General features: G+C 45.2%; 2 protein-coding genes across 3 annotated transcripts; both read left to right on the top strand.

The window, feature by feature from the left end:
• The first annotated feature begins 8,485 nt into the window (after positions 1-8,485).
• Positions 8,486-14,889, top strand: LOC109748885 (uncharacterized). Its single transcript, XM_045232648.2, has 4 exons — positions 8,486-8,830; positions 13,497-14,027; positions 14,103-14,326; positions 14,432-14,889. Exons 2-4 carry the CDS (start codon positions 13,787-13,789, stop codon positions 14,735-14,737), a joined length of 771 nt encoding a protein of 256 aa, XP_045088583.2. The 5' UTR covers positions 8,486-8,830; positions 13,497-13,786; the 3' UTR covers positions 14,738-14,889.
• A 2,249-nt stretch (positions 14,890-17,138) lies between these two features.
• LOC109748892 (protein DETOXIFICATION 19-like) lies at positions 17,139-20,179 on the top strand. Of its 2 annotated transcripts, XM_073508052.1 has the most exons (7): positions 17,139-17,596; positions 18,154-18,698; positions 18,782-18,868; positions 18,982-19,038; positions 19,129-19,367; positions 19,532-19,650; positions 19,771-20,179. In XM_073508052.1, exons 1-7 carry the CDS (start codon positions 17,462-17,464, stop codon positions 19,897-19,899), a joined length of 1,311 nt encoding a protein of 436 aa, XP_073364153.1. In that variant the 5' UTR covers positions 17,139-17,461; the 3' UTR covers positions 19,900-20,179. The 2 variants fall into 2 exon arrangements, with proteins under 2 accessions (XP_073364153.1, XP_073364152.1); XM_073508051.1 differs by having other exon boundaries at positions 17,171-17,596; positions 18,982-19,367.
• Positions 20,180-20,930: the final 751 nt, after the last annotated feature.

Here is a 20,930-nt window from a genome sequence, read left to right as displayed (position 1 = left end):
GCTCATCGGGCAAGTCAGTCAAAGTCCATACTTTGTTTTCATACATGGATTCTATCTCGGATTTCATGGCTTCTAGCCATTTGTCGGAATCCGGGCCCGCCATCGCTTCTTCATAGTTCGAAGGTTCACCGTTGTCTAACAACATGATTTCCAGGACAGGGTTGCCGTACCACTCTGGTGCGGAACGTGTCCTTGTGGACCTACGAAGTTCAGCAACTTGATCTGAAGCTTCATGATCATCATCATTAACTTCCTCCCCAGTCGGTGTAGGCACCACAGGAACATTTTCCCGCGCTGCGCTACTTTCCGGTTCGGAAGGGGTGACTATCACCTCATCAAGTTCCACTTTCCTCCCACTCAATTCTTTCGAGAGAAACTCCTTCTCCAGAAAGGACCCGTTCTTGGCAACGAAGATCTTGCCTTCGGATCTGAGGTAGAAGGTATACCCAATAGTTTCCTTAGGGTATCCTATGAAGACGCATTTTTCCGATTTGGGTTCGAGCTTTTCAGGTTGAAGTTTCTTGACATAAGCATCGCATCCCCAAACTTTTAGAAACGACAGCTTAGGTTTCTTCCCAAACCATAATTCATACGGTGTCGTCTCAACGGATTTAGACGGTGCCCTATTTAAAGTGAATGCGGCAGTCTCTAAAGCATAGCCCCAAAATGAGAGCGGTAAATCGGTAAGAGACATCATAGATCGCACCATATCCAATAGAGTGCGATTACGACGTTCGGACACACCATTTCTCTGAGGTGTTCCAGGCGGCGTGAGTTGTGAAACTATTCCACATTTCCTTAAGTGTGCACCAAACTCGTGACTTAAATATTCTCCACCACGATCTGATCGTAAGAATTTTATTTTCCTGTCACGTTGATTCTCGACTTCACTCTGAAATTCCTTGAACTTTTCAAAGGTTTCAGACTTGTGTTTCATTAGGTAGACATATCCATATCTACTTAAATCATCAGTGAGAGTGAGAACATAACGATATCCTCCGCGAGCCTCAACACTCATTGGACCGCACACATCGGTATGTATGATTTCCAATAAGTTGGTTGCTCGCTCCATTGTTCCGGAGAACGGAGTCTTGGTCATCTTACCCATGAGGCATGGTTCGCACGTGTCAAATGATTCGTAATCAAGAGACTCCAAAAGTCCATCTGCATGGAGCTTCTTCATGCGCTTGACACCAATGTGACCAAGGCGGCAGTGCCACAAGTATGTGGGACTATCGTCATCAACTTTACATCTTTTGGTATTCACACTATGAACATGTGTAACATCACGTTCGAGATTCATAAAAAATAAACCATTGACCAGCGGGGCATGACCATAAAACATATCTCTCAAATAAATAGAACAACCATTATTCTCGGATTTAAATGAGTAGCCATCTCAAATTAAACGAGATCCAGATACAATGTTCATGCTCAAAGCTGGCACTAAATAACAATTATTGAGGTTTAAAACTAATCCCGTAGGGAGATGCAGAGGTAGCGTGCCGACGGCGATCACATCGACCTTGGAACCATTCCCGACGCGCATCGTCACCTCGTCCTTCGCCAGTCTCCGTTTATTCCGTAGTTCCTGTTTTGAGTTACAAATATGAGCAACCGCACCGGTATCAAATACCCAGGAGCTACTACGAGTACTGGTAAGGTACACATCAATTACTAGTATATCACATATACCTTGGGTGTTGCCGGCCTTCTTCTTGTCCGCTAAGTATTTGGGGCAGTTCCGCTTCCAGTGACCACTTCCCTTGCAATAAAAGCACTCAGTCTCGGGCTTGGGTCCATTCTTTGACTTCTTCCCGGTAACTGGCTTACCGGGCGCGGCAACTCCCTTGCCGTCCTTCTTGAAGTTCTTCTTACCCTTGCCCTTCTTGAACTTAGTGGTTTTATTCACCATCAACACTTGATGTTCTTTTCTGATCTCTACCTCAGCTGATTTCAGCATTGAATATACCTCGGGAATGGTCTTTTCCATCCCCTGCATATTGTAGTTCATCACAAAGCTCTTGTAGCTTGGTGGAAGCGACTGGAGGATTCTGTCAATGACCGCGTCATCCGGGAGATTAACTCCCAGCTGAGACAAGCGGTTGTGCAACCCAGACATTCTGAGTATGTGCTCACTAACAGAACTGTTCTCCTCCATTTTACAGCTGAAGAACTTGTCGGAGACATCATATCTCTCGACCCGGGCATGAGCTTGAAAAACCAGTTTCAGCTCCTCGAACATCTCATATGCTCCATGTTTCTCAAAACGCTTTTGGAGACCCGGTTCTAAGCTGTAAAGCATGCCGCACTGAACGAGGGAGTAATCATCAGCACGCTGCTGCCAAGCGTTCATAACGTCTTGGTTCTCAGGGATTGGTGCTTCACCTAGCGGTGCTTCTAAGACATAATCTTTCTTGGCTGCTATGAGGATGATCCTCAGGTTCCGGACCCAGTCCGTATAGTTGCTGCCATCATCTTTCAGCTTGGTTTTCTCTAGGAACGCGTTGAAATTGAGGACAACGTGGGCCATTTGATCTACAATACATAGTGTAAAGATTTAGACTAAGTTCATGATAATTAAGTTCATATAATCAAATTATTTAATGAACTCCCACTCAGATAGACATCCCTCTAGTCATCTAAGTGAAACATGATCCGAATTCGACTAGGCCGTGTCCGATCATCACGTGAGACGGACTAGTCAAGATCGGTGAACATCTCCATGTTGATCGTATCTTCTATACGACTCATGCTCGACCTTTCGGTCCTCCGTGTTCCGAGGCCATGTCTGTACATGCTAGGCTCGTCAAGTGAACCTAAGTGTATTGCGTGTGTTCCGAGGCCATGTCTGTACATGCTAGGCTCGTCAACACCCGTTGTATTCGAACGTTAGAATCTATCACACCCGATCATCACGTGGTGCTTCGAAACAACGAACCTTCGCAACGGTGCACAGTTAGGGTGAACACTTTCTTGAAATTATTATAAGGGATCATCCTACTTGCTACCGTCGTTCTAAGCAAATAAGATGCAAAAACATGATAAACATCACATGCAATCAAATAGTGACATGATATGGCCAATATCATCATGCTCCTTTGATCTCCATCTTCGGGGCACCATGATCATCTTTGTCACCGGCATGACACCATGATCTCCATCATTGTGTCTTCATGAAGTCGTCACGCCAACGATTACTTCTACTTCTATGGCTAACGCGTTTAGCAATAAAGTAAAGTAATTTACATGGCGTTTATTTAATGACACGCGGGTCATACAAAATAATAAAGACAACTCCTATGGCTCCTGCCGGTTGTCATACTCATCGACATGCAAGTCGTGATTCCTATTACAAGAATATGATCAATCTCATACATCACATATATCATTCATCACATCTTCTGGCCATATCACATCACATAGCACTTGCTGCAAAAACAAGTTAGACGTCCTCTAATTGTTGTTGCAAGTTTTTACGTGGTTTGTAGGTTTCTAGCAAGAACGTTTCTTACCTACGTATGACCACAACGTGATTTGCCAATTTCTATTTACCCTTCATAAGGACCCTTTTCATCGAATCCGTTCCGACTAAAGTAGGAGAGACAGACACCCGCTAGCCACCTTATGCAACTTGTGCATGTCAGTCGGTGGAACCAGTCTCACGTAAGCGTACGTGTAAGGTCGGTCCGGGCCGCTTCATCCTACAATGCCGCCGAAACAAGAAACGACTAGTAGCGGCAAGAAGAATTGGCAAACTCAACGCCCACAACTGCTTTGTGTTCTACTCGTGCATAGTAACTACGCATAAACCTGGCTCTGATACCACTGTTGGGAATCGTAGCATAATTTTAAAATTTTCCTACGTTCACCAAGATGCATCTATGGAGTGTACTAGCAACGAGGGGAAGGGAGTGCATCTACATACCCTTGTAGATCGCGAGCGGAAGCGTTCCAATGAACGTGGATGACAGAGTCGTACTCGCCGTGATCCAAATCACCGATGACCGAGTGCCGAACGGACGGCACCTCCGCGTTCAACACACGTACGGTGCAGCGACGTCTCCTCCTTCTTGATCCAGCAAGGGGAAAGGAGAGGTTGATGGAGATCCAGCAGCACGACGGCATGGTGGTGGATGTAGCGGGTCTCGGCAGGGCTTCGCTAAGCTTCTGCGAGAGAGAGAGAGAGGTGTTGCAGGGGAGTAGGGAGGCGCCCAAGGCTGTTGTGTGCTGCCCTCCCTCCCCCCTTTATATAGGCCCCCTGGGGGGGCGCCGGCCCTGGAGATCAGATCCAGGGGGGGCGGCGGCCAAGTGGGGGGGAAGGGGTGCCTTGCCCCCCAAGGCAAGGGGGAACTCCCCCTAGGGTTCCCAACCCTAGGCGCATGGGGGAGGCCCAAGGGGGGCGCCCCAGCCCACTAGGGGCTGGTTCCCTTCCACTTTCAGCCCACGGGGCCCTCCGGGACAGGTGGCCCCACCCGGTGGACCCCCGGGACCCTTCCGGTGGTCCCGGTACAATACCGATAACCCCCGAAACTTTCCCGGTGGCCGAAACTGGACTTCCTATATATAATTCTTCACCTCCGGACCATTCCGGAACCTCTCGTGACGTCCGGGATCTCATCCGGGACTCCGAACAACTTTCGGGTTTCCGCATACATATATCTCTACAACCCTAGCGTCACCGGACCTTAAGTGTGTAGACCCTACGGGTTCGGGAGACATGCAGACATGACCGAGACGCCTCTCCGGTCAATAACCAACAGCGGGATCTGGATACCCATGTTGGCTCCCACATGTTCCACGATGATCTCATCGGATGAACCACGGTGTCGAGGATTCAATCAATCCCGTATACAATTCCCTTTGTCAATCGGTATGTTACTTGCCCGAGATTCGATCGTCGGTATCCCAATACCTTGTTCAATCTCGTTACCGGCAAGTCTCTTTACTCGTACCGCAATGCATGATCCCGTGACTAACGCCTTAGTCACATTGAGCTCATTATGATGATGCATTACCGAGTGGGCCCAGAGATACCTCTCCGTCATACGGAGTGACAAATCCCAGTCTCGATCCGTGCCAACCCAACAGACACTTTCGGAGATACCCGTAGTGCACCTTTATAGTCACCCAGTTACGTTGTGACGTTTGGCACACCCAAAGCACTCCTACGGTATCCGGGAGTTGCACGATCTCATGGTCTAAGGAAAAGATACTTGACATTGGAAAAGCTCTAGCAAACGAAACTACACGATCTTTTATGCTATGCTTAGGATTGGGTCTTGTCCATCACATCATTCTCCTAATGATGTGATTCCGTTATCAATGACATCCAATGTCCATAGTCAGGAAACCGTGACTATCTTTTGATCAACGAGCTAGTCAACTAGAGGCTTACTAGGGACAGGTTGTGGTCTATGTATTCACACATGTATCACGATTTCCGGACAATACAATTATAGCATGAATAATAGACAATTACCATGAACAAAGAAATATAATAATAATCATTTATTATTGCCTCTAGGGCATATTTCCAACATCTTCCTCGGCGCCTATGCTGGCGGTCTTGGCAATGAATAGATCCCACTTGGGTTGTACATTCAACTTCAACCAACAATGCATGACGATCAAGTTCCTCTTCTCTAACTTCAAGAAAACATTGCATGCACGGGAAGGCTGCAAAATAAAACATTATCAAATGACCAATAGAACAATGCATATCCGGTTAAATAATCAACACAATCACACAACAATTCATATCCGGACAAACGGCCAATACAACAATGCATATCCGGCCAAATGATCAACACACCAATGCATGTCCGGCCAAATGATCAACACAACAATGCATATTCAGCGAAATGACCAACAGAACAATGCTTATCCGACTAGATGATCAACACATATTAACAACTTACTTGCTCGGAGATTTGTGCACCAGTTGGCCACCGGTTGAAGAGTTGCCTCAAGTGGTCGCAATACTTGGACACGACCTCTTGCATGATGTACCATCGATGTTGATAGATTTCACCCCCACTGTTGTGGATGAGCCTATCGAAATAGGGTTAGAAATGCTTGTGGTCATGAAACCAAGTGTGAAAATTGGCCCAAAATGTTTAGCCCTTTTACTTCGTCCCATGGATCAAATTGATGTTAGTTGCCAACCATGTATCGCACAACGACTCGTTCACCCGCATGTTAAAGTTTTCTCCTCTGCCTTTCTTCTTTCGATCCACATCAAATTCATCCGGATCATCATCGTCGTCGTCCTCCTCCTGCGGTCTGGTGGGTGATACTTATCAAATGTATCTATAATTTTTTATTGTCTAATGCTACTATATTATCATTTCTATATACTTTTAATAGCAATTTATATTATTTTCATGTACTAACCTATTAATTTAGTGCTCAATGCCAGTTCATGTTTCTTGCTTGTATTTAATTTCGCAAAAAATCAATATCCACAGAGGCCAAAATACGTTGTCGATTTAACATGATTTCTTGGCAACAAGAAACACCGGAAGCTTTGGGAAGCGTCAAGTGGACCCACCAGTCACCCACAAAGGCCTTATAGTGCGCCCAGGGGGTGGCCGCTTCACCTGAGCTTGTGGGCCCCTGGTTACCACCTTGACCTGATTCCACCACCATAATTCCTTTTAAATGCCGAAATCATTTGTCATTCCTCCAGAAGAATTTTATCGCCGAGTCTCTGTTCCGAAGAGATCCCATTTGGAGCCCCATTCCGGAGCTCCGTCGGAGAGGGAAGCCATTGCCAGAGGCCTCTTCATCAACCTTGTTGCCTCCATGACCATGTGTTCTTCAGGACCTACGAGTCCATTGTAGTGCCTAGATGGTGCTCTCTTTCTCTCTCTCTCTCTCTCTCTCTCTCTCTCTCTCTCTTGGATCTTCAATACCTATTCCCCTTCTTTCTTGTGTGTTTGAAATCAATCTGATGTAATTTTGTGATGTGTTTGTTGGAACATGATGAATTGTGTGTTTATGATCAGATTGTTCACTAAATCTATTTGAATCTCTTGAAGTTTTTTTGTTATATAATTAAGTAGCTATGCATGCTTTTCAATCTATTTGTCTTATCTGGCCAAGATTGATTGTTAGATCTTCAGAGGGAGTGGTGCATAATAGTTGACTCAATTTTACGGCGATTTCTATATTCCAATGACAAAATGGGAGAATGATAGCCACTAGAAGGACGACGACTGAGCGGATTGCCTCAGAGGACATGTCTACGAGGTCACAGTCCGGTATCTCACTTAGTTTAGTCTTTTTTTAACAAATAGTTCAACTTGTTAATTAGCGTCCGGTTTACACATAGTATATGAAAAATTGCTTAAATTTTGTTCCGGTTTGCATTTTTTTAAATATCCATTTATAATGTAGATTTAGTGCGTCGAGTTATGTGGCTGCCCTCTATCCTTTTTTATGGACAATTTCGGGTGTGCTCATGAATTTTACGTATCCAATTTGATGAGCCGGCGCTGGAGATGCCCTAACGCAACTCTACACTTTTACCACCAAATGTTTGATACTCTCTCTATTCATCTATACAGGGTCTAATGCATTTTTTGAGACAAACATTGACCACATGTTAGAGCAATAATATATGACATACAAATTACACAAAGTACACAGTTAAATTCCTACGTGAAACGAGATTTTAATGATATAATTTTCATATTATACAACTCATATACTATTAATCTTATTATCAATAGTCAAAGGCAACCTCGAAAACACATTAGGCCCTATATATATGGATGGAGGGAGTATGACGTACTACTATTTCGCACGCCACGAATAAGTTCGGATTTGTACTACAATTTCGCATTGTCCTAAACACTGGAGCATTAAATGTTCACCACTCGTTGGAAAATTTAATATAAATGTGTACGACGCCCTATCTTCTTTTCTCCACCACCATGCGTTCCACAGGGAACGTATTTGGTGCAACGGTGAATTTGGTGCTACCGGTGCACCGATCTCCATATCTCACTTTATAAACATTGAAAAAATATGAAATTTTATGAGGTGGTAAGTATGACACGTATCTACCATAGTAAAAAAATTGGATTCAAATTTAACGTACATTGTTAGAAACAAAAAAGACAAATCATGCTGTGAATAGTACCTAATGCAACCTGGGCCTTGAATTCAGCCCATTTTCTATATCATCGATGAATTTGTCTTTTTTGTGTCTAATGCTGTGTTTTCAATTTGGATCTCAAATTTTATAGTACTACAGATTCTTGTTGCTTGTACAACATATCTTTTGTTCAGATCTTTTTGACATTCATAAATTGGATTTTATTAACTTGGTGCACAGGTAGCACAAGATAACTGAGTGCACTAAATATTTTCCCGCGTTCCACATGCCGCAGCCCACAAGCACCGCACAAAAAAGGGGTCAAGGCGGCTCACCCGCTACTATCTGCTAATCTCCAGTCCCGCAGTCCACATCGCTATATCTCGTCGATCGCCATCGGCACCAGACACCACAAAATTAACCGAGCTCTTCTCCCATCTCGTGCGGCGGGCCGACATGTCCTCGGCTTCAGCTCCGCTGCTCGGTGCCTGCGAGCCTGCCGACGGCGAGGCGAAGCCCTGCTCGCCGGCGTGGCTACGCCGCTTGATCGACACGGAGGAGGCATGGGCGCAGCTGCGGTTCGCGGTGCCGATGGTCCTGACCAACATGTCCTACTACGGCATCCCGCTGGTGTCCGTGATGTTCTCCGGCCACCTCGGCGACGTCCACCTCGCCGGCGCCGCGCTCGGCAACTCCTGGGCCACCGTCACCGGTTACGCCTTCGTCGTACGTACTCTGCCTGCTACCACACTCTCATGATTTGTCGAACCTCGATTAGATCGCGTATTAGTTGCACCTCTTCAGATTTTGCGTGATCGTTACATCTCTCACTCGCCCGTTCGGGGAGAGAGTGGAGAGCGTGCGTGGACTTGAGGTGACATATGTGTGCTGGTTAAGCCGACACACATTGCAAGCTTGATGCGAGTGGCCAGGTCAGAAATTATCAACGCTCGTGCTAGATGGCGTGTTGACCTTACGGCACCATATTTACTGGCGGGCTTCCATCGATTTCATATTAGCAAGCAGAAGGGCATCTACAACGCTCACCCCTGAACCGAACACTCTGTTCGTTAGTGGATAGGGAGAATCACACGGATGCGGAAGCCGACCATCCAACATTATCCGCATATAGAGGCACTGCATCCGACACGTATTGAACCTACATTTTGACCATTTTGTCCTTCTAATTGTTGGGCGCTTTCACCATTAATGAATTGTTTTTGGACTGGATTTCAGTTAACCGGATGATTTTTTATCAATCATAACGGAATTCATCAAAATTCAGATAGAAAATAGCCAAATCATCCGTAGCATGCAAATATGTCTATTACAACAATAGTTAAATTCAATGAGATTAATCTTATGTTCAACAAGTTTTTCATGAATAGATCAAATTCAAGAATACTAGCCCGAGTCCCAAGTACCGACACATGTTGTCCCACACATACTGCCCCTTGAGTTTCATCCAATAATACATGTGCTTGAATGGTCTGTCCTCTGACTTGTAGTACATCACGACAACGCGTGTACGTTACGCAATGTGTAGAGCAACAATGAGTGAAAGAATCAATCAACATATAGAATAAGAAGAAGCAAACTTACGATCTCCATGGTTGATGCGCGCAATGGCCGCATTGCCTCCATGCAACCAACCGCGCCACAATACTTCATGACGGAGCTCTGGATGATGTACCATCCATATGCTAAGGACTTGACACTACGTTCCTAGAGGATGGCGTGCATGTCATAGGGCACAATGTGCTTTCGCGCATGAAACGAATCATGCACCTGTTGCCAAAAAGACCCCCTTTTGCTCCTCCCTATGAAGTCCACAGATACAACCAACCAGGCATCACACAACAACTCATCCTCCTTCGCCGAGTACCCTGACATCCTTCTTACTCTAAAAACGACATGAATTTCTAAAATAAGCTCAATGATATTTTACCAAACACCTGCCAGGCGTGGTGTCCGTCATGGACATCGTCGACAGGGGGGCAAAGGGTACCTGGCTGCGGACGAATCCTGGGTGGACGGCGGGAGTTGAGGATGTCCGACAATGTCCGGGCGGCAACCGGAGAGGTACAACAGCGACATCGGAGGAGAAGGGTGTGGATGCAACACAAGGGGGAGTAGGGACGAAGTGGAAGAGAATGGAACTGGGAGAGAGGGTTTGAGTGAGGCCGAGGGTGTTGGAGTCCTACGTGGCGGCGGTCGGGACTCCCGCAACCCCCTCCCCCCCACCCCCCAATTTGCGAAAAAAGTACGCTCGGAGCGCCGAGCGGGCTGATACATGAGCATGTTGGATGACAAAATATGTCCGGACCGCATGATCCGAACGGGTGCCGGTGGTTTGACAGTCCGTGTTGGAGATGCCCTAAGGACACTGTAGAATGTTGTGTACACCAAATATGAGGAATAATTTCCTTTTTGATGGAAGCATGTTCTAAGAAAAGCAAGATGGAGATGCTTGTGAAACAGAATATCACGTCACATAGGACATAAATTTCAAATAAGTTTCATTCACCACAGAAGCAAATTCTCCAATAAAGAAAAGTATAAATTAATTTGTTGTCAAGGAAGCTAGCTGATACACAATATTACTAACAAGGTGGAATAACGAATTAGTTGCATTGGATGGAAAAGTGGAAGCACGAATTAGTTGCATTGGATGCAAACTTGAATAATGATGGTCAAATGTTTTGCTACGTAAGGGCATCTTCAATGTATCCTTCCACGGATTAGTCCACGCACATGAATGCCCACTAGTAGAAAAAGGTCAAATGTGAGACACATTAGTGCCGGTTTGCATTTGAGCCGGCACTAATGTGTCCATTAGTGCCGGTTCAAACGGCTAGGCGGGAGGAGATCTTTAGTACCGGTTCGGGGCGAATCTTTAGTACCGGTTCATGCCACGAACCGGTACTAAAGAGAATGGGATCCGGCGAGCACCTTTAGTACCGGTTCGTGGCACGAACCGGTAGTAAAGAGGTTGTGGCAGGCTGTTTTTAGTCCCACCTCGCTCCCCTAGCAAGATTTTTACCATCTTAAATATGTTACTTCTCAAACTATCACAAGCACTTGGTCTTCATTGAACTCTATGTGTAGAATTTGTGGTCGCAATATGAGTCTTCACCGGTTTTTAAACCGTTGAGGACTCATATTGACAATTCAGATTGTACACAAAAAACATTGATAATCAATGTATTTTTTTATGATAATCAATTTTTTTAAACTTATTTGAACTCCAGCCTATTTTTGCGTTCAGTATGCATCATTCAAAGCGACGTCACTAATTTCCAACATGTTCTGACATCATTTACTGTTTTTCAGTCATTTACCGATTTGTTTAGAGAGCTAAATGACGGTGAAATTGAAAATCACTACAAAATGAACTCTGAAAATGTTGGAACTTGGCATGGTACCATCATTTCACCCGCATAGCATGTGCAAAAGAGTAGAGAGGGTCACGGCAAAAACTGGACGCACCTCGTGTACAAACCGGACAATCTCTTTCGGAGTTTCAGGGTTTCGGACGAGAACTTATCTGTTACACGGGCACTTCAATGTTTTTTAAACTTATTTGAACTCTAGCCTATTTTTGCGTTCAGTATGCATCATTTAAAGCGACGCCATCAATTTCCAACACGTTCTGACATCATTTGTTGTTTTTCAGTCATTTATCGATTTATTTAGAGAGCTAAATGACGGTGAAATTAAAAATCACTACAAAATGAACTCTGAAAATGTTGGAACTATATAAAAACTATATAAATAAATAGCAAAAAATAAATAATGCAGAAAAGAAAAAAAACTATATAATTTTTTTTATATTCACAAAGAAACTAAATACAGCAAAAAAACTACTCAGAAATAAATAGAAGAAAATTATATAAAAATTTGTTGGGGCGCTGCCCAGTGGGCCTGCCAGACCTAGGGTTTGTAAATACAGGCCCAGAAGGGCCAGCAGGCTCACAGGGCAGCGCGCCGAAATTAGGCCCAGATGCCTGCTACATAGAGAAGTTCGAAGGAGCAGCCGCGGCTGGGTTTATAAACCAGTGCGGCTGCCCTTCGCTCGGCGAGGTGGGACTAAACATTGTGCACCGCCGGTGGCAGCGCACAACCATTAGTACCGGTTGGTTGCTCCAACCGGTACTAATGCGTGGGCCTTTAGTACCGGTTGGAGTCACGAACCAGTACTAAAGGGGCAGTTTCCCGCACCTTGGCCTGGCGAAAATTGGCCTTTAGTACCGGTTGGTGGCTCCAACCGGTACTAAAGGCCCATCATATATATATGGCACTTACAAAAAATTCAGTTTCATCGACCACTTCTTCTCCAACTACTTCGCGCGACATCGCCGTCGCTGCCGCGCCGTCGCCCATCGCGCGCCGCCCTCGCCGCCCCTGCCGCGCACCGTCGCCCCCGCCGCTCGTCGTCGCCGTCACCGCCGTCGCCCCCGCCCCCCGCCGCCCGTCGTCACCGTCATCGCCGTCGCCCCCGCCGCCCGTCGCCGCCGCCCCGTACTACGTCGTCGTCTCGATCGCGCCATCGCCCCCGGCCCGCCGCTCGTCGTCGCGCCGTCCCCGTCGCATCGCCGTCTCGCGCCGCCGCCCCCTCCCCCCCCCCCCCCCCCCGCTCTTACACACACACACACACATAATGTTTTTACTTATTTTCTGTTTTCTGTTGTTTAGATTAATGTTAGATAAATTACGTAGATAAGAATGTTAGAATGTTAATGTTAGATGAATTATATGGAAAAGATGTTAAATATTAATGTCAATTTTAGATGAATTAGCTAGATATTAATTAGGTATATATATGAGATTTGAACTAGTTGAATTAATATAACTATTTTATTTTTAGTATGAAAATTAATAGAACAAGTTTATTTTTAGTAAGAAAATTTAGGTATATGAGATTATTTGAACTAGTTGAATTAATATAACTAGTTTATTTTTAGTAAATGCTTAGTTGAACTAGTTGAATTAGTAGAACTAGTTTATTTTTAGTAAGAAAATTTAGGTATATGAGATTTGATGATCTAATTAAAATATTACTATATATAGCTACTTTATATATTTTAGTAAGAAAATTAATAGAACTAGTTTATTTTTAGTAAATTCTTAGTTGAATTAGTTGAATTAATAGAACTAGTTTATTTTTAGTAAGAAAATTTAGATATATGAGATTTGATGATCTAATTAAAATATTACTATATAGAACTAGCTACTTTATTTTAGTAAGAAAATTGATAGAACAAGTTTATTTTTATTAAATGCTTAGTTGAATTAGTTGAATTAATAGAACTAGTTGAACTAATAGAAGTAGTTGAATTAGTTGAATTAATAGAACTAGTAAGTGTTTAATGTTTCACCTATATGAACATAGGAAATGTCGTCTGACGACGAAAAAGATTTCATTAAGTGCGAATACTGTGAAGACCAGCGCGACCTGTGCGACAGAAATTTCCTTGTTGATGATAGGCGCTTCAGCATCAAGCTGGATGAGACCTTCGAAGTGGATACAGTAAGTCACAACGACAAGTCTTTTTTCGTAATTAAGCATGACTTATATATGCTTCATTTGCTTCAACTTATAATTTTAAATTTTCACTATTCTATTAGCGCATCCCCTGCCATGCAAATTTTTTTGTCTTGGATAAGATAGGTTTCAGTGCTATGGAAACTATGAAGGTAAAAAGAGTTTACCTGAAGACCGAGCATGGTTATACTTTCAACGTCAAATTATACAATGCAGACACGTACACCTATTTTGAATGCAAAACTTGGCAAGCACTATGCAAGGCTTATGCATTTGAGCCTGACATGGTTATCACCTTTGATATTCGTCCGGAAGATGATATTGAAGGTAATACAGACATCTGGGTCGATGTGCAGACGCCTCCAGTTCTACCATTATGTGAGTTTCTCAACCATATTTATGTCTTTGATATTGTTTATTCAAAAATAGTTGACAACTAATTTCTATTGACAGCTTATTTCCATTCAAGCAAACATGTCCGGCGCTTGGTAGACAGGACCTACTACTGTCCCGGAGCTGAACTAAACTGCGAGAAGATAAGTCATTATGTTTCATGGCTTGAGGATCTTCATACTGTTAAGACAAATTTTCTTCCTGCACTTAGAAATGTTAGTACTCAAAACGTGCGACCAATAGTGATCGTATTGAACTACGGTCACATCTATTTACAAAAGATGGTAAGATTTTTACTATTTGTCCTCAGTGCATCTTTTGCATACATTATTTTTTTGCTAAACTTTCATTGCTAAGTATATTAATTACTATACGATGTTCTTCAACAGGGACTCCCGATGACAGTTGTGCCTCAGTGGATCGAGACTAAAGGTCACATGTCAATGGTTAGCTTACGGCCAAGATATCCTACATTGCACATGAGTGCATTCAGGATTTCTAAAAGCGATGAATGCTTAATAGTGAAAGATTGGAGCAAAATTGTTAACGATCCCAGCAGAGAAGTACTAGGGGGCAGCAATGAGAAGCGCAACCCACGATTAGGAGACAGGTTCATCTGCATGCTCCAGTATGATGAATCAGGAGAGCTATACATGTTCTATGCTATTTTACCTGAGAGAGAGCAGCAGGAGTGATTTAGCTACTTCATGCTCTTAGTACTTTTGTCCTCTCATGTCCGTGTTCTTCATCCTGAACTTAATCTTAAAGGGTGATTTGCTTTTGTGGTGTTATAAACGCTTATAATATGATGACCATGTTGAACTCGATGATATCTTTGCTTCTGGTACAAGTGAATGTTTTTTCTTTAAGCTAGTGTTGGTGCTGAATAGATAGCGGTAATGACTATGATGATTAAACAGTGGTAATGATGACTATGATGATTTTTAGCTAGCTAATTTACTGTTGTTGGTGATATGATGCAAGAGTTTTTATATTAATATGATGATGATGATGAGTTATTATATCATTTATAAAAGAAACCGCAGATTAGTTTCAGCTGGATGGATCCTAACTATGTGATCAAGTATATGCCATATCCATATTATACTTGATCACTTAATTATAGGTGATCAAGTATAATATGGATAAGACATATACTTGATCACTTAGCTAGGATCCACATGCATCCAGTCGAAACTAATCTGCGATACTTTCACCTAATAATTTAACAACTAAAATAATCACTAAATTAAATTGAAAACACAAAATTAAAGGAAAAATAAAAAATAATACCAAAACACCCCCAAACATTTAGTACCGGTTGGTGTTACCAACCGGTACTAATGTCCTGCACGCACCCGGGCCTGGCTCGTGCCACGTGGTGGCACTTTAGCGCGCGGTTCGTGATGAACCGGTACTAAAGGGGGGGGGGACCTTTAGTCCCCACTCTTTAGTGCCGGTTGTGGAACCGGCACTAAAGGCCCTTACGAACCGGCGCTAAAGCCCGGTTTTGCACTAGTGGCCGGAGCCGGCCATCCAACATTGTCTACATACATTTCAAGTCAGGTTTTGACTTACCGGACGAAATTCATGCAAACCGGCTATTCATCAAAGTTCGAAAAGAAAATAACAAAAATCATCCATACATAGCATGCAAATAAGTCTAGTACAACCATGTCTTAAATTCAATCTCCAACAAGTTTTTCAGCGGATCATGATCCCACATATACTGCCTCTTCAGCTTCATCCAATATTGTGTGTACGTAAATGGTCGTCCCTCATTCATGTGGTACATCATGGCAGCGCGCACGGGCTATACAATGTGTTGCGGCGGAGCCGGGAATCAAAGACGAGGGGGACCAAATGAGTTACGTATTTCATAACAGGGGCCAAATCGCATCAATACATGTTTTCCCCCTTAAATCTGAGGGGTTACAAGCCTAAAACAAGCATATATATATATATATATATATATATATATACACACACACACACACACATACACACACACACAAGTATAGGATCTTGGGGGGAGCCATGGCTGCTGCCAACCCCCTTATCTCCGCCATTGACAATGTGTAGAGCAACATTAAGTGAATGAATGATTCAACCAACAAGTTGAGGAAGAAGAAGAAGCAAAACTCACAATCTCCTCTTCTGCCGAGTGCAATGACTACCTTGCCTCCAGTCGAGCAACTACATGAAAAAATTTGGTGACAATGGTCTGGATATCATACCATCGATACGATAACAACCTCACAATGCGAACATGGATGATATGCATGTCACGGGGCGCAATGTATTTTCGTGCATGAAACGATTCATGCACTTGCTGCCATAAGGTCCTTCCTCTGCTCCTGCCTATGAAATCCACGGATACGGCCATCAACGCATCACACAACAACTCATCCTCCATGATCGAGTATCCCGCCATCCTTAAATCAACATGGCGTTCGAAAATAAGCTCAATGACATTTGATCGAACACCTGCCGGCCGTGGTGGCCGCCATGGAGGTCGTTGACATGGTGGCGGAGTGTACCTGGGTACAAACGGCTTCAAGGGGGGTAGCGTCGTCGTAAAAGGCGAGCGGGCGCGTCGGTGCTGGTTGCGAATGTCCATCAATGCTTGTGTGGCGGCCGAAGAGGTACAGTGGCGGCGGAGGTGGAGGATGCAGATGCAAAGTAAGGGGGAGAAGTGGCAGAGTGAGAGAAAATTGGACGGAAAGGGCGGATTTAGTGGGCCTGAGGTGTCGGAGTCCAATTGTTATCCGGACCCCCACAACCCACCCCCACTTTGTCTCCGCTTTGCGGGGAGAGCGCGCCCACACCGCCGAGCGAACCGATACAAGACTACTTTGAATGGCTTCCACGGTTCGGACCGCGGATCCAGACGTATGCGGGCGGTTTGAGGGTCTGTGTTGCTAGGAAGAATTTATTTTCTGTATTTGTTTGTTGGAAGCAATCACGACTTAAAAAACGAAAATAGAGTTTTTAACGTATTTATTATGGGAATCATCAGTTTCTATAGTTATCATGGCAGCAAATCATGACTTACCAAAAACAACAGAAAATGGAGATGCGCAATTTTTGGAAAGCACTTTTCAATTTGGATCGCTATCTGCTATCTCGCCATCCGCTGGTACCGGCCCGCTCACCCGCTGGCCGCTGCTAGCCTGCTACCCGCTGCTACCCGCTAATCTCCAGTCCACATCGCCATCGGCGCCCCACACCACGAAACTAGCCGAGCTCTTCTCCCCTCTCGTGCGGCGGGCCGACATGTCTTCGGCCCCGCCGCCCGGTGCGTGCGAGCCCGCCGACGGCAAGGGCGGCGAGGCGAGGCCCCGCTCGCCGTCGTGGTTACGTTACGCCGCTTGATCGACACGGAGGAGGCATGGGCCCAGCTGCGGTTCGCGGCGCCGATGGTCCTGACCAACATGTCCTACTACGGCATCCCGCTGGTGTCCGTGATGTTCTCCGGCCACCTCGGCAACGTCCGCCTCGCCGGCGCCACGCTCGGCAACTCCTGGGCCACCGTCACCGGCTACGCCTTCGTCGTACGTACCCTGCTCTGCCTGCTACCACACACTCTTTTTTCTTCTGATAATTTGCTACCACACACTCTTTTTTTCTTTTGATAATTTGCTACACCACACACACTCTTCGTCGTTGGGTTAATCTTGATTGTCGAAGTTCGATTAGATCGCGTATTATTAATTAATTGCACCCCTTCAGACGCTGTGTGATCGATGATACATCTCTCGTTCGATTAGTCGCCTTGGTAGTTCTTCTGCCAAAATTTTGAGATGGAGTAAGCTGCCCGAAACTGAAGGCTGGAAGTACATTTCGGCCAGCCGATTTCAAAAGCTCCGAGGTGAAAACCGGGACACCGCGATGAAAAAACTAGAGCACATATGTAAATAGAGAAAAAAAAACTAGAGTACAACACAATGAAAGAAGATGACTTGCATTAGAAAAAATTCAGGCGTCTTAACGAATAGACGGTCCCAATAAGTCCATAACTTGTTCTACAGATGAACATTGTCGCATTCCATCCTAACTCCTAAAATCCAGCTCAAAGTAACTCACATGCAAAAAATGATGAACATTTCAGACCGGTATGAGCGGCGCCCTGGAGACGCTATGCGGGCAGGCCTACGGCGCCCAACTATACCGCATGCTAGGGCTGTACCTGCAGTCGTCGCTCATCATGTCGGCGGTGGTGTCCGTGGTCATCGCCGTCATGTGGTTGTTCACGGAGCCGCTGCTTCTGTGCCTGCGTCAGGAGCCCGAGGTGTCCCGCGCCGCCGCGGTGTTCATTCGGTACCAGATCCCCGGCCTGTTCGCCTTCTCCTTCCTGCAGTGCCTCCTGCGGTACCTGCAGACGCAGTCCGTCGTCGTGCCGCTCGTCGTCTGCTCTGTGGTGCCGTTCGCGCTCCACGTCCCGCTGAACCACCTGCTGGTGAACGTGCTCGGCTTTGGCCTCGCCGGCGCGTCTGCTGCCATCTCCACCACCTTCTGGTTCTCCTGCTTGATGCTGCTTGGGTACGTGATGTGGTCCAAGAAGTTTAGCGAGACGTGGAAGGGCTTCTCCGCCGACGCGTTCAACTACGTACTGCCCACGATCAAGCTCGCCGTGCCCTCCGCCGTCATGGTTTGGTCGGTACATATTATATATAATTATATACACAATACTATTGTCATTTCCCATTATTGATTTTGAGTTTGTTGAGGGCGTGCAGCTTGGAGTACTGGGCGTTTGAGCTTCTGGTTCTTATTGCGGGCTTGCTACCGAATTCCACAGTGAGCACGTCACTGATCGCCATGTGGTACGTTCATTCTTCAGTACTGTCCGATGGGGCTTCAGAAGCATTGTCCCATCATGTTATCCGTAGGCCATGACCCATGATTGATTGGTGAACGAATGGACTTCTAAATGCAGCTCGAGCACGGAGGCGATCGCCTACATGATCACCTACGGACTCAGTGCAGCTGTAAGGTACGTACGATCTCAATTCTCAAGTTCTTTTTTTGTTGCCGTAAGCACGGCCTGTTCTTTCTTATCTTTCATCGTTTGCGCCTTTTGCAGCACCCGGGTGTCGAATGAGATCGGAGCAGGGAACGTGGACACGGCGAAGAATGCGGTCGCGGTGACGCTGAAGCTGTCGGTGTTCCTCGCTTTCTCCTTCGTCCTGCTGCTGGGCTTCGGCCACGGCCTTTGGGCGAGGCTCTTCAGCGGGAGCGAGGTGATTGCGGCAGAATTCGCGGCCATCACCCCGCTCATGATGGTCTCGATCGTGCTTGACTCTGCGCAGGGCATACTGTCAGGTGAGAATGATCCATCGGCTGGCTACCTAAACCAATCTTCAAGAATCACTTACCTGCACTGAACAGATAATTTCATGGCATGGATACGAATTCATGGATTGGAATGCCACTGTTGGCGCTACACAATTTGGCAAATTGACGAATGAATTGGTGTGTGACGACAGGGGTGGCGAGGGGCTGCGGATGGCAGCACCTGGCGGCGATAACGAACCTTGTGGCGTTCTACTTCATCGGCTTGCCGTTGGCCATCCTCTTTGCCTTCAAGCTCAACTTCTACACCAAGGTAGTAATTAACTGAGAGCTCCCGCTCTTGCCATTGTGCAATGTGGGATAGCAAGCAGCTCGAACTCCATTCCGAAACATAATGAGCTGGAGCGCTGAACATTTGCACCTTTCTTTACAGGGTTTATGGTCGGGTCTGATCTGCGGGCTGACTTGCCAGACCGGCACGCTGGTGGTGATCACCGCCCGCACGAAATGGGCCAAGATCGCGGATGCGATGCAGCAACAGAAGGCCAACTATGTCGCTTGATCGATGATATTGTGTGTGGCTAGCACTTGTATGTACGGGGTTTTGTGAGATGGCCAGAGCGTGCGATGTTTGAGCTGTTGTTTAGCCTTATGAAGTAAGCTATAGCTTTTTTGACCGTGTACTTCGAGGGATTTATGTCTCCGAAAGATCGAACTTGTAATGGCGATTAAGCAGAGAGTATACAGGACAAACATACATACCGGGACGTGGATGTTCCATCCTCCATGGATGTTCATATTTTCAAGGACGCGGAATATATCATGGATGTTCATATTTTCAAGGACGCGGAATATATCATGCTGGGTGCGCAGCCTTGCCAATACCAGGACAGCATCATGCGGGATAATGAGAATATCAACTCTGAAGCTCAACTTGTAGTTAATCCAGGAAAGCACAACATGGGTATCGAGAGTGAGGTGCATTTTTTACTGCCTGAATAAGAGAGGGGGCAAGAGAAACATTCATTCCCATGGTGGCTAACAAATAGCTTCTGGGTTCCTTACAAAGCAGGGACGAATTAAACCCATAGATAATCATTTTAATGCCCAATTGCCTCATTATTTAGTTGAGCCCTGCCAACCGCTTAACAGTATCGAATTTGTCTAAACTTATGCCAGCATGATAAAATGCTTTGTGTTGAAATTGCTTTCGATGATGGCCATAATACTTCAGAGCCACAACAACTGAACAAGCAAGGACATGATGACATAAACATTTACAATGAGGTCTGCTTCGCTGTTAACTCTGGAAATGATAATCGATATAACTACTGGTAATCATCGAGCATGTTCATACATTTGTAGTACATGCCTATAGTCGAGCACCGTTTCTTCCTCTACTTGGTGTACCAAAATAAAAATAATGTGAATGTTGTCTCCACATAATGCCCGAGGTCAGTTATGTGACCCTTACTCGGCGCACAATCTTACTGGTTGTTCTGGAAACAGCCAATTCTGAATTTGCATCAAATCCTTTTATGTTTTCAAACACATATTTTGATGCCCTACCATCATCATACTACTATTTTTCTT

Source organism: Aegilops tauschii, chromosome 2 (assembly GCF_002575655.3).
Source record: "Aegilops tauschii subsp. strangulata cultivar AL8/78 chromosome 2, Aet v6.0, whole genome shotgun sequence".
Classification (NCBI taxonomy): Eukaryota; Viridiplantae; Streptophyta; class Magnoliopsida; order Poales; family Poaceae; genus Aegilops; species Aegilops tauschii.
The sequence above is the reverse complement of the archived record's forward strand: the minus strand, read 5'-3'. Positions and strand labels throughout refer to the sequence as shown.